The sequence below is a fragment of the Leucoraja erinacea genome, chromosome 28 (genome assembly GCF_028641065.1).
Source record: "Leucoraja erinacea ecotype New England chromosome 28, Leri_hhj_1, whole genome shotgun sequence".
NCBI classification, from domain to species: domain Eukaryota; kingdom Metazoa; phylum Chordata; class Chondrichthyes; order Rajiformes; family Rajidae; genus Leucoraja; species Leucoraja erinaceus.
In genome coordinates this window covers 32,405,272-32,419,177 of record NC_073404.1, presented here as the reverse complement: position 1 = coordinate 32,419,177, position 13,906 = coordinate 32,405,272, and the positions used below count along the sequence as shown (strand labels likewise).

At 44.1% G+C, this 13,906-nt stretch overlaps 1 protein-coding gene across 2 annotated transcripts in view; it reads left to right on the top strand.

Moving 5' to 3' along the window:
- Window positions 1-13,906, top strand: part of ddx52 (DEAD (Asp-Glu-Ala-Asp) box polypeptide 52) — a 64,085-nt gene that overhangs the window by 24,106 nt on the left and 26,073 nt on the right. For both annotated transcript variants that reach the window (XM_055658219.1, XM_055658220.1), the window contains 4 exons: window positions 191-334; window positions 3,875-3,986; window positions 4,443-4,515; window positions 6,846-7,049. In XM_055658219.1, the coding sequence (XP_055514194.1) occupies window positions 191-334; window positions 3,875-3,986; window positions 4,443-4,515; window positions 6,846-7,049 (533 nt within the window). The remainder of the gene's footprint in view (window positions 1-190; window positions 335-3,874; window positions 3,987-4,442; window positions 4,516-6,845; window positions 7,050-13,906) is intronic.

Genomic DNA, 13,906 nt, shown 5'->3' with positions numbered 1-13,906 from the left:
GTTCACCTTTTAGGCATTGAATTTGAAACTCATTAATGCTGTGCAAATAATTGCACACCATTTCATTTATTTTGAAGACCACAGATAAATGAAATTAATTTAAGTATTTCTTGGTCACTAAATATCAATTGATTCAACTATTTTGATATATTGTTGACCATAAATGTTTTACATTACATATCTGTTACAGAATCGTGAAATCCTGGCCTGTGCTCCAACTGGATCTGGAAAGACATTGGCTTTTTGCATCCCACTCTTGACATGTCTAAAACAGCCAATGAATCAAGGTTTCAGGGCATTGATATTATCTCCCACTCGAGAGCTTGCCAGTCAGGTAAGTTTTGTGCCAAAGAGGATTCTGACAGCAAGCCTATCAGCTAGACAAAGTTATCGGTGATAGACACAAAAAGCTGGCGGGCCAAAATCAGCATCTCTGGAGAGAAGGAATGGGTGACATTTGGTGACATATTGGTGATTACCTAAATACAACATTTAATTACTTGAGAAACACAAGGTTTTGACACACATAGTTTATAAAATACTGGTATTAACATCATCAAGCCCAGGCAGGCAACATAATGCATTCAATGATTTTGTGAATGATACCAGTTGGACTTGTCAGGCCAATATAACTTCTGAAACTATGGTATTACATTCCTCAGCATTGCCACCATGTTTCCTCCAACTAAACGAGAGCAAGTCTGACGTCATCCTGCTCGGCCCCTCGGACTCCATCAAAACGATAACAGGCAGCCTTGGAAGCTTTACCCCCTTACTCAAACCTCACGTCAAAAACCTTGAAGTGATATTTGACTCCGCTTTGAAGTTTGACAAACAAGTCAATGCCGTGATGAAAGCTAGCTTCTTCCAGCTTCGCACGATAGCTAAAATAAACCCATTCCTCCAATTTGACAACCTTGAAAAGATCATCCACTCATCCTCCCGCCTTGATTACTGCAACTTCTGACGGGCACCCGAAAAAGGGACCACATCACCCCGATTCTGGCCTCCCCACTGGCTCCCAGTGTGGTTCAGAATTAATTTCAAGCTCCTCCTTTATGTATACAAAGCCCTTAACGGGCTTACCCCCACCTACATCAAAAATCTGCTAACCTACCATACTACCTCCAGGTCCCTCAGGTCAGCCGACTTGGGGTTACTGACCATCCCGCGGTCCAGGCTTAAGCTCGGGGGCGACCGCGCTTTTTGCGGTTGCAGCACCTAGACTATGGAACAGCATCCCTCTTCCCACCAGAACGGCCCCCCTCCATCGACTCTTTTAAGTCTAGACTTAAAACTTATTTCTACTCACAAGTGTTTCTTGAGTTCCTCTGAGGGAGCGCTGTATGTATATATTTTTGTATGTATTGTTAGATCTATGTACCACTGTATGTAGCACGTTAGTACCTGCACTGATGTAAAGCACTTTGGTCAATGAGAGTTGTTTTTAAATGTGCTATAGAAATAAAATTGACTTGACATTTATCCACATTAAACTTCATCTGCCATGCATCTGCCCACTCCACCAACCTGTCCAAGTCACCCTGCATTCTCATAGCATCCTCCTCACAGTACACACTGCCACCCAGCTTTGAGTCATCTGCAAATTTGCTAATGTTACTTTGAATCCCTTCATCCAAATCTTTGTTGTATATTGTAAATAGCTGCGGTACCAGCACTGAGCCTTGAGGTACCCCACTAGTCACTGCCTGCCATTCTGAAAGGGACCCGTTAATCCCTACTCTTTGTTTTCTGTCTGCCAACCAATTTTCTATCCATGTCAGCACTCTACCCCCAATACCATGTGCCCTCATTTTGCCCACTAATCTCCTATGTGGGACCTTATCAAAAGCTTTCTGAAAGTCCAGGTACACTACATCTACTGGCTCTCCCTTGTCCATTTTCCTAGTTACATCCTCAAAAATTCCAGAAGATTAGTCGAGCATGATTTCCCCTTCGTAAATCCATGCGGACTCGGACCGATCCTGTTACTGCTATCCAAAATGTGCGGCTATTTCACCTTTTATAATTGACTCCAGCATCTTCCCCACCACCGATGTCAGGCTAACTGGTCTATAATTCCCTGTTTTCTCTCTCCTGCCTTTCTTAAAAAATGGGATAATATTAGCTACCCTCCAATCCATAGGAACTGATCCTGAGTGTAAAGAACATTGGAAAATTATCACCAATGCATCCACGATTTCTAGAGCCACTTCCTTAAGTACCCAGGGCTACAGACCATCAGGCCCTGGGGATTTATCAGCCTTCAGTCCCATCAATCTATCCAAAACCATTTCCTGCCTAATGTGGATTTCCTTCAGTTCCTCCGTCACCCCAGATGCTCTGGCCACTACTATATCAGGAAGATTGTTTGTGTCCTCCTTAGTGAAGACTGATCCAAAGTACCTGTTCAACTCATCTGCCATTTCCTTGTTCCCCATAATAAATTCACCTTTTTCGGTCTTCAAGGGTCCAACTTTGGTCTTAAGTAATTTTTTCCTCTTCACACAACTAGAGAAGCTTTTACAATCCTCCTTTATATTCTTGGCTAGCTTACCTTCGTACTTCATCTTTTCTCCCCATATTGTCTTTTTAGTTATCTTCTGTTTTTTAAACATTGCTCAATCCTCTTGCTTCCAGCTCATCTTTGCTACGTTGTACTTCTCTTTTATTTTTATACTATCCCTGATGTCCCTTGTCAGCCACGGTCACCACTTACTCCCCTTGGAATCTTTCTTCCTCCTAGGGAATGAACTGATCCTGCACCTTCTGTATTATTCCTAGAAATACCTGCCATTGTTGTTCCACTGTCATCCCTGCTAGCGTATCTTTCCAGTCAACCTTGGCCAGCTCCTCCTCATGCCCCCATAGTCCCCTTTATTCAACTGTAACACCGACACCTCCGATCTACTCTTCTCCCTCTCCAATTGTAGATTAAACCTGACCATATTATGGTCACTACCTCCTAATGGCTCATTAACTTCAAGTTCCTTTATCCAATCCGGCACTGAGTATAACAGTCAGGAAATCATGTTGCAACGGAGTTGAGCACAGAGGCGCAGTGGTAGAGTTGCTATCTTGCATCAATCCTAACTACACATGCTGTGTGCACAGAGTTTGTGCGTTTTCCTTGCGACCATGTGGATTTTTTTCTGGGTGCTCCGGTTTCCCCACCATATTCCAAAGACATTCAGGTTTGTTGGTTAATTATAAATTGTCCCTAGTGTGTAGAGTAGAATGAATATAAGGGTGATCGCTGGTTGGCAGGCACTTGCTGGGCCTATTGAAGGGCCTGTTTCCACACTGTTTCTCTAAACTAAACTAAATTTTATGGGACTTTGGTTAAACCATATTAGCAATATTGGATGCAGTTCTGGTCACTCCAAAACTGGAAGGATGTGGAGGCTTTGGAAAGGGTGTAGAAGAGTTTTAACAGAATGCTGCCTGGATTGGAGGATATTACCTATAAGGAGGTGTCAGACAAACTTGGATTGTTTTCTCTGGAATGTCAGAATTCAGGGGAGACCTGATAGAATTATATAAAATTATGAGTCATAGGGTAATCAGTGAGAACATTTTTCTTGGAGTGGATATGTCACGGGCTTTATGGTGATAGGGGTAAAGTTTAAAGGAGATACGTGGTGCAAGTTTTTTTCAAACAGTGGGTGCCTGGAACGTACTGCCAGGGCAGGTGTGTTAGTGGCATTTAAGAAGCTTTGACATGAGCACATGGGTTTGCGGGGAATGGAGGGATATGATCATGTGTAGGCACAGGAGATTTGTTTCCTTTGGCATCATGTTTGGTATGGACATTGCAGGCCAAAGTGCCCATTCCTGTGCGGTATTGTTTGTGTTCAATGTTCTCTATTTTCAGACTTATCGAGAGCTAGTAAAACTCTCTGAAGGCATTGGTTTTCGAATTCACATGATCAACAAAGCAACTGAGGCTGCCAAAAAGTTTGGTCCCAAGTCTTCAAACAAATTTGGTAAGTAAGGCTGCATATTTTAACTTAAAATGTTAAAATGGGTGGGAAAAGATGGGCTTCAGATCAGGGTTCGGCTGTTGTTGGTACCCTTGCCCTTGAAGTATTGTGAGGGGTGGAAGATTGCAACTTTCACGTGGTCCGCCCTGTTTTGACTAATGCAATCAACCCGGCGTGCACAATCAAATAAGATCAAATAGAACAAGTTGTTCTACAACTCTAGGCTGTGCACGCCATACGTAAGAAGAAGTATTGTCTGTTTTTGTCGTTGGAATTGTCTGCAGTTAAACTATCCCACACTTTTGTGATGGGGGAAAGAATGGTAAAAACATGAGGAAACTTCATGGGCAAGGATTTTTTTGTGAAACACATGTTTCTAAATTACAGTGATGACTACTGTGGTTCAGCTTTCTGACTTTTCGCAACCATGTTTGTTGAAATTATTTTCTTTGTCTCCAGATATTTTGGTGACAACTCCAAACAGACTGATTTACCTGTTGAAGCTGGAGCCCCCAGCACTGGACCTCAGCAGGTTTGATGCTATCACTTTTTTTCACAAATGTTGCTGAGAAGCTATAGTTGATGCGTAGAACTATACAACATGGATCAATCTCTTCAGCCCCACTTATCCATGTGCACCAACATGCATACTGACACTAATCCTATTTCACTTCATTTGGCCTATATCACTCTAAACCTTTCCCATCCATGTACTTTCCTAAAGGTCTTTTGAACATTGACTATAAATGTGCTATATAAATAAATTTATTATTATTATTATTATATTATTGTAACTGTATCTGGCTCTCAGCCCTTTCATATACCCACACAACTGCATGGAAAAAACATGCCCGTCAGATCCCCTTGCCTTCAGAGAGTTTTGTTAGCTCTTGATGAGTCTGAAAATAGAGAACATTGAACACAAAACAATACAGAACAGGAATGGGTACTTCGGCCTGCAATGTCCATGCCAAACATGATGCCCAATTAAACTATTCTCCTGAGCCTGCACACGATCGTATTCCTCCATTCGCCGCATACCCATGTGCCCATCTAAAACCCTCTTAAATGTTTCTCCTCATCTTCAACTGATTCCCTCTCATTTTAGACTCTCCTAGGCTCTGACTGTCTACCCTCTCTATGCCCCTCATAATTTTATAAACCTTTGTACGATCACCCCTCAAACACTTTTGCACCAGGGAAAGCAGATGCAGCCCATCCAATGTCTGCTTATGACTCAAGCCCTTCTGTCCAGGCAATATTCTTCTCATCACATCCTTTCTACTGCATGGCAACCAGAGTAATCCAACCAACAATTTGTACAATTGTGACATGACATCCCAATTTCTCGACTTGATGAAGTGAGCATGCCGTTGACAATATATTAATGCTTTTTAGGGCATGAAAGGTAGTCTTCTGGTGGATTATGATTGTGTTTTAGGGTATGTACTTTAAATTATGTGCAACAAGCATTCCAGGTTGTAAATGTTGCATATTGTACTGTCATTTTTTATTAGCTACATCAGATATCAATATAAAATTTAAATGAGAAGTTCCTCATTTTCCACAGTTATGCAGATCTAATTTGGCTAAATCACTCCATGTGTTACTGCAAGTTTACTGCGATAGTTAAAATCATTAGCAATGGCAGAAGGCATTCTACATTTTGGTTTATGTGCCTCTTGGGTTGGAAGTGAAAAATAAATGTATGTATGTACTTCTAATTGCAAGCCGCTTTTGCTGAAAGCATTATTGGTAATCATAGTAAGATGCACCCACAGTTAAAAATCCTCCTTATACTTTTAATCCAAACTGTCATGAGAGGCATAGATAGGTGCCTATCGTTTTTGAATCCATATCCAGTCGGGCATTCTTTGTAAAAGGAAAGGGGAAATGGGTGAAAAAGCTTGTTGTTTAGAATATGTTAAAGTGTCGAATTAAACCATTGGATTTTTTTTCCTCAATTGTCTTCTGACTTATATGTTGCCACAAAATAAATTAATAATATGTAATTTAGATCCTTTCATTGTCACTTGTACCGAGGTGTAGTGATAAGCTTTTTTTTTCGCGTGCTTACTAGTCAATTCCATTATAGTAGACAGCTCGGGTTAGTGGATGACAAGCAATTAACACAGATTAGCAGATCATGATTCAACTGTATCAATACTAGCATAAAATAGTGCTCTATAAATTGATATTGTGTATATTTGAAAATTATTCTTTAGGTCTGAGAAGCATACATTTTAGCTTTTATTTTAACCACGATATCTGATGGTATAGAGCATTAAAATGTATTATGTAGCAAAGAGCTGATTATTGTTACATAATCCATATTGCATTGTTGATGCTTCAAAGGAAAGTATTATTTAAAATATTACCAGGTGCATGCTGCCTGTCTTATCATTTGTAATAATAAGTGACTTTTATGGTTTTGAAAAGGCTGTCTATCAGTATTAATTTTTACAAAGTATCCCTGCGTAACAGATGTGCGGGAAACAAATTACGGAATTTGCAGATTACTAGCCCAAAATTTGAGATGCATAGTAATATTTCCTCCTGCAGAATTTATGTGAATGGGGTTGGGCAGCATATAAATTAATGTAAAATGTATATTTATTCATCTTGCATGTCTTTGCCATGTGTGGATGGAAAGACACAATGCTGGTTGTTGTCTAGGAATGCAACCTCCCTCTTTTTGTAAGAACATGGGTCACCTGTGCTGAGAACGTTACTAAATTCTTGGCTCAATTGGCTTTCAGAAGTATTTTGAATATGTTTATATTAGTTAATGTTTAAATAGTTTAGTAAGAAGTAAATTAAAATGGTCCTGATTTCTAAAATGCTCCTATTGATGAATTTCAGAGTTGAGTGGTTGGTTGTTGATGAATCGGATAAATTATTTGAGGATGGCAAATCCGGATTCCGAGATCAGTTGGCCACCATCTTCCTGGCCTGTACATCTCACAATGTGCGGCGAGCTTTGTTCAGTGCCACATTTGCAATGGATGTGGAGCAGTGGTGTAAACTGAACTTGGACAATGTGGTTTCTGTATCAATTGGTATAAGGTGAGAATAAGAAGAACACTTATTGTTTGTGCTAAGCTTAAAAAGAAAAGTCTTCAGTTTATTTTAGACAATCGATAATGGACAATAGGTGCAGGATTTGGCCCTTTGAGCTGATCATCCACAATCAATACCCTGTTCCTGCCTTCGCCCCATGATCCCTTGACGTTGCTATCTTTAAGAGCTTGATTTAACACTCCCTTGAAAGCATCCAGAGAATTGGCCTCCACTGCCTTCTGAGGCAGAGGATTCCACACAGTGTGCAGTTTTGGTCCCCTAATTTGAGGAAGGACATTCTTGCTATTGAGGGAGTGCAGCGTAGGTTTAAAAGGTTAATTCCTGGGATGGCGGGATTGGCATATGCTGAGAGAATGGAGCAGCTGGACTTGTACACTCTGGGGCTTAGAAGGAAGAGAGGGCATCTCATTGAAACATATAAGATTGTTAAGGGCTTGGACACACTAGAGGCTGGAAACATATTCCCGATGTTGGGGGAGTCCACAGTTTAATAGTAAGGAGTAAGCCATTAGAACGGAGACGAGGAAACACTTTTTCTCACAGATAGTGGTGAGTCTGGAATTCTTTGCCTCAGAGGACGATGGAGGCAGGTTCTCTGGATGCTTTCATGAGAGAGCTAGATAGGGCTCTTAAAAATAGCGGAGTCAGGGGATATGTGGTGAAGGCAGGAACGGGGTACTGATTGGGATGATCAACCATGTTCACACTGAATGGTGGTGCTAGCTCAAAGGGCCAAATGGCCTGCTCCTGCACCTATTGTCTATTCACAACTCTGGGTGAAAATGTTTTTCCTCATCTCCATTCTAAATGACCTACCACTTATTCTTAAATTTTGGCCCCTGGTCTCTGGACTCCCCTAACATCGGGGACATGTTTCCTGCCTCTAGCATGTCCAATCCCTTAATAATCTTGTATGTTTCAATAAATTCACTCTAATTCGTCTAAATTCCAGTGTATACAAGCCCAGTTGCTCCATTCTTTCAACATGAGAGTCCCGTCATCCCGGGAATTAACCTTGTAAACCTACGCTGCACCCCCTCAATAGCAAGAATGTACTTCCTCAAATTTTGAGAACAAAATTGTACACAATACTCCAGGTATTGTCTCACTAGGGCCCTGTACAACTGCAGAATGACCTCTTTGCTCCTATACTCAACTCCAGTTGTTATGAAGGCCAACATGCCATTTGCTTTGTTAACTGCCTGCTGTACCTGCATGCTTATTTTCAGTGACTGATAAACAAGGACACCCAGATCTCGTTATACTTCCCCTTTTCCTAAATTGACACCATTCAGATAATAATCTGCCTTCCTGTTTTTGCCACCAAAGTGGATAACCTCACATTTATCCACATTAAACTGCATTTGCCATCCATCTGCCCAGTCACCCAACCTGCCCAAGTCACCCTGCATCCTCATAGCACCCTCTTCACAGTTTACACTGCCACCCAGCTTTGTGTCATCTGCAAATTTGCTAATGTTACTTTTAATCCCTTCATCTAAATCATTAATGTATATTGTAAATAGCTGCTGTCCCAGCACCGAGCCTTGCTGTACCCCACTAGTCACTGCCTGCCATTCTGAAGGGACCGTTAATCCCTGCTCTTTGTTTCCTGTCTGCCAGCCAATTTTCTATCCATGTCAGTACCCTACCCCCAATACCATGTGCTCTAATTTTGCCCACTAATCTCCTCTGTGAGACCTTATCAAATGCTTTCTGAAAGTCCAGGTGCACTACATTCACTGGCTCTCCCTTGTCCATTTTCCTCGTTACATCCTCAAACTTCCAGAAGATTAGACAAGCATGATTTCCCCTTCGTAAATCCATGCTGACTTGGACCAATCCTGCTACTGCTATCCAAATGTGCCGCTATTTCATCTTTTGTAATTGACTCCAGCATCTTCCCCAACACCGATGTCAGGCTAACTGTTTTCTCTCTCCCTCCTTTCTTAAAATGTGGAATAACATTAGCTACCCTCCAATCCACAGGAACTGATCCTGAATCTATAGAACATTGTAAAATGATCACCAATGCATCCACAAATTCTGGAGCCACTTCCTTAAGTACCCAGGGATACAGACCATCAGGCCCTGGGGATTTATCAGCCTTCAATTCCATCAGTCTACCCAACACCATTTCCTGCCTAATGTGGATTTCCTTCAGTTCCTCCGTCACCCTTGATCCTCTGGCCACTACTATATCAGGAAGATTGTTTGTGTCTTCCTTAGTGAAGACGGATCCAAAGTACCTGTTCAACTCGTCTGCCATTTCCTTGTTCCCCAGAATAAATTCAACTGTTTCTGTCTTCAAGGGTCCAACTTTGGTCTTAACTTATTTTTTCCTCTTCACATACTTAAAGGAGCTTATATTATCCGCCTTTATATTCTTAGCTAGCTTAACTTCCTACTTCATCTTTTCTCCCCGTATTGCCTTTTTAGTTATCTTCTGTTGTTCTTTAAAAGTTTCCCAATCCTCTGGCTTCCCGTTCATCTTTGCTCTGTTATACTTCTCTTTTATTTTTATACTGTCCCTGTCGTCCCTGATCAGCCACGGTCGCCTCTTACTCTTAGAATCTTTCTTCCTCTTTGGAATGAACTGATCCTGCACCTTCTGTATTATTCCCAGAAATACCTGCCATTGTTGTTCCACTGTCATCCCTGCTAGGGTCTCTTTCCAGTCAACTTTGGCCAGCTCCTCCCTCATGTCTCCCCCTTTGCTCAACTGTAATACTGACACTTCCAATTTTCCCTTCTCCCTCTCAAATTGTTGATTAAAAATCATATTATAGTCATTATCTCCTAATGGCTCCTTTACCTCTAGTTCCCTTATCAAATCCGGTTCATTACACAACACTAAATCCAGAATTGCTTGTTCCCTGGTAGGCTCCAGTACAAGCTGCTTTAAGAATCCATCTCGGAGGCACTCCACAAACTCCCTTTCTTGGGGTCCAGTATCATCTGCCTTTGCCCAGCCTCCTCACTTAAGCTGCTTGAGCCCAGCCTCAACACTTACACTCAACACTTGCCCCCAAATAGAGCACTCCACCTCAACACATGGCCGCTCCTAGTAGGCTGCTCCACTTTGCCTTCCTTATAGAATAGAATAGAATGCAATTTATTATCATTAAAACCTAGGTTTGTACGAAATATAATTTCTACAGTTTTTTTATCCACAATTAACCTCATTTGTCAGCACCTGGTCCATAGCTATCTATGCCATGGCAATTCAAAAGCTCATCTAGATACTTAAATGTGAGAATATCTGCTGCCACTACTCAACTTGGGAATTGCGTTCCAGGTTCCAGATCCCTTGCAAACTTCTTGCTACCGTCCCCAAACCTTTGTTCTCTAATTGTAGGTCCCTTTGTTAATTGGGAAAACGTTTCCTACTATTTAATTATTACATACTTATTTGTCAGGTCCCTTGTCCACTTTTTTTAGTTTTTGGAGATAAGGCGCAGAAAGCGGCCCACCGAGTCCACCCCGCACACGAACACTATCCTACCCACACTAGGGACAATTTACATTTTAATAGCAAGCCAATTAACCTATAACCCTGTACGTCTTTGGAGTGTGGGAGGAAACGGAAGATCTCAGAGAAAACCCATGCAGGTCACGGGGAGAACGTACAAACACCGTACAGTCAGCACCCGTAGTCAGGATCGAACCCAGGTCTCTGGCGCTGCAAGTGCTGTAAGGCCGCAACTCTACCACTGCGCCACTCTGCTTCATGAATTAAAAAATAAACTCTGTTTTCTTCACATATCTGAGGCACATCATCCCGGGCAGTTTTCAGGTGAATAAAAGTGATGGAGTTATTCAGTAAGTCAGGTGGCATCTCTGGAGAACATGGATAGGTGATGTCTCAATACAATACAATACCATTTATTGTCATTTGAGCCTCAGTGAGGCTCAAACGAAATTCCGTTTCCACAGCCATACAAACAAAGACAATTTCCTACAGACATACACACAATTTAATTCACACAAACATCCATCACAGTGAACCCACTGTGATGGAAGGCAAAGTCTTTTCTCTCCCCTGTTCTCCATTTCTCTCCCGATGTCCAAGCTGTGCCGGGCGATGTACGTCCCCGCTCCGGGTCGTTGCAACCCCGCGACACGGGCTGGAGAAGTTGCGTTGCCGGAGCTCTGGGAAGCGGTGGAGAAGTTGCGTTGCGGGAGCTCTCCCCCCAGACCCACGAGCTCTCGATGTCCCAGTCCACCGGACCTGCGGCTGCGTTGCTGGAGCCTCCGAGCCCCAGGAGTCGAGTCGCAGCAGCGAGTCACCACCGCTCCCCACGCTCCGAGGCCGGCAGGATGGTGAGTGCTCCGCAGTCTCCCGAGCCCCCGGGTCGTTCAGGTTGGAGGCCGCTCCACGGTGCTAGGCCCCAACGACAACGGAGACCTGACAGGAAAAGGTCGGGTCTCCCGGACAAGGAAGAGATTTTAAACAGTTTCCCCCTTTCCCCCCCCCCCCCCCCCACATATACACATTTAAAACCAGTATTAAAAAAACACCAACACTACATTTAACTAAACAAAAAATTAAAAAAAAGACAGACAGGCTGTAGGGGCCGCTGCAACGGGTGAGTCGTACCGGTCAGGTCAGGACCCTTCTTCAGACTGATTGTGGTGAGGGGGAGAGAAAGCTGCTGAAAGAGAAGAGAGGCAGGACAAACCCCAGCAAGTTATGTGGGTACAGGTGAGGGAGGGTTTTGATTGGCATATTGTTGGACAAAGGTCAGAGATGAAAAGAGAAACGGTGTGAGTTAGGGTAGAAGAGTTGTGAATTATCAGTACAGAGGAAAGAATTAGGGGAGAGAAATTGGTGCAAATCCAGGTGGGGCACAGGAAAGAAGAGCGGGGTGTGGAGGTACAGGCGGCTTTTATTTTTGTAATTAGTTGCCTAAAATCAAAGAATTAATACTCGTGCCATTAGGTTGTGAACTAGCCAAGCGGAATACGAGCAGCTGTACATCCAGTTAGCGTGTGGCCTAACTCTGGCAATGAAAGAGGCCCAGGAGAGAAAAGTCAGTATGGGAAAGGAAGTTAAGATGGTTAGCAATTCCCATACTACTGCCACTACATTATCGGCACGGTGTCGCAGAGGAAGAGCTTCTGCCTTACAGCGAATGCAGCACCGGAGACCCGGGTTCAATCCCGACTACATCCTCTGTTCTGGACTTTATAAACTCCACCATCAATAGTGTCACCTCCCTCAAACAGGTGACCATATACCCGAATCAGAAGCCATGGATGAACAGCGAGGTCAGGCTACTGCTGAAAGCATGGGACACCGCTTTCAGGTCAGGCGATGCTCGAGCCTACAGTTCATCCAGGGCTAACCTGAAGAGGGGCATCAGGAAGGCCAAGCACTGCCATAAGCTCAGGATTGAGGAGCACTTCAACAACAACTCCGACCCCAGACGCATGTGGCAAGGCATCCAGGCCATCACGGACTACAGACCCTCCAACATCACCCCCACATCCAGCGACGCCTCCTTCCTTGAGGAGCTTAATCACTTCTATGGTCGCTATGGATTCAGGGACAATCTAGATACAGCCATCAAGGCTGTGCTACCTGCCGATCACCAACCCCTCACACTCACCCCCTACGACGTGCACGTGGCACTGAGTAGGACTAATGCACGTAAGGCTGCTGGCCCTGACGGCATCCCCGGGCGCGTGCTCAGGGCCTGTGCTGCGCAGCTGACAGACGTCTGGACTGACATCTTCAACCTGTCACTTGCCCAAGCAGTTGTCCCCACTTGCCTTAAAGCCACCTCCATCGTGCCAGTGCCAAAACACTCCACTGCGGCAAGCCTCAACGACTTCCGCCCAGTTGCACTTACCCCCATCATCACCAAGTGCTTCGAGAGGCTGGTCCTGGCACACCTCAAAAGCTGCCTACCCCCCACACTGGATCCCTATCAGTTTGCCTACCGCAAGAACAGGAGTACGGAGGATGCCATCTCAACGGCACTTCACTCCGCCCTCTCCCACCTCGACAACAGAGACACTTACGTAAGAATGCTGTTCATCGATTACAGCTCAGCATTCAACACCATTATTCCATCAAAACTGATCACCAAACTCGGTAACCTGGGCATCGACCCCTCCCTCTGCAACTGGATACTGGACTTTCTAACCAACAGACCCCAGTCTGTGAGGTTAGACAAGCACACCTCTTCAACCCTCACCCTGAACACCGGCGTTCCTCAGGGCTGTGTGCTGAGCCCCCTCCTCTACTCCCTCTTCACCTATGACTGCACACCTGTACATGGTACTAACACCATCATCAAGTATGCAGATGATACAACGGTGATTGGCCTCATCAGCAACAACGATGAGCTGGCCTACAGGGAGGAGGTCCAGCACTTAGCAGCATGGTGCGCTGACAACAACCTGGCCCTTAACTCCAAGAAGACCAAGGAGCTCATTGTAGACTTCAGGAAGTCCAGAGGCGGCACGCACACCCCCATCCACATTAACGGGACGGAGGTGGAACGTGTTTCTAGCTTCAGGTTCCTGGGAGTCAACATCTCTGATGACCTCTCTTGGACCCACAATACCTCTACTCTGATCAAGAAGGCTCATCAGCGTCTCTTCTTCCTGAGGAGACTGAAGAAGGTCCATCTGTCTCCTCAGATCCTGGTGAACTTCTACCGCTGCACCATCGAGAGCATCCTTACCAACTGCATCACAGTATGGTATGGCAACTGCTCTGTCTCCGACCGGTAGGCATTGCAGAGGGTGGTGAAAATTGCCCAACGCATCACCGGTTCCACGCTCCCCTCCATTGAGTCTGTCCAAAGCAAGCGCTGTCTGCGGAGGGCGCT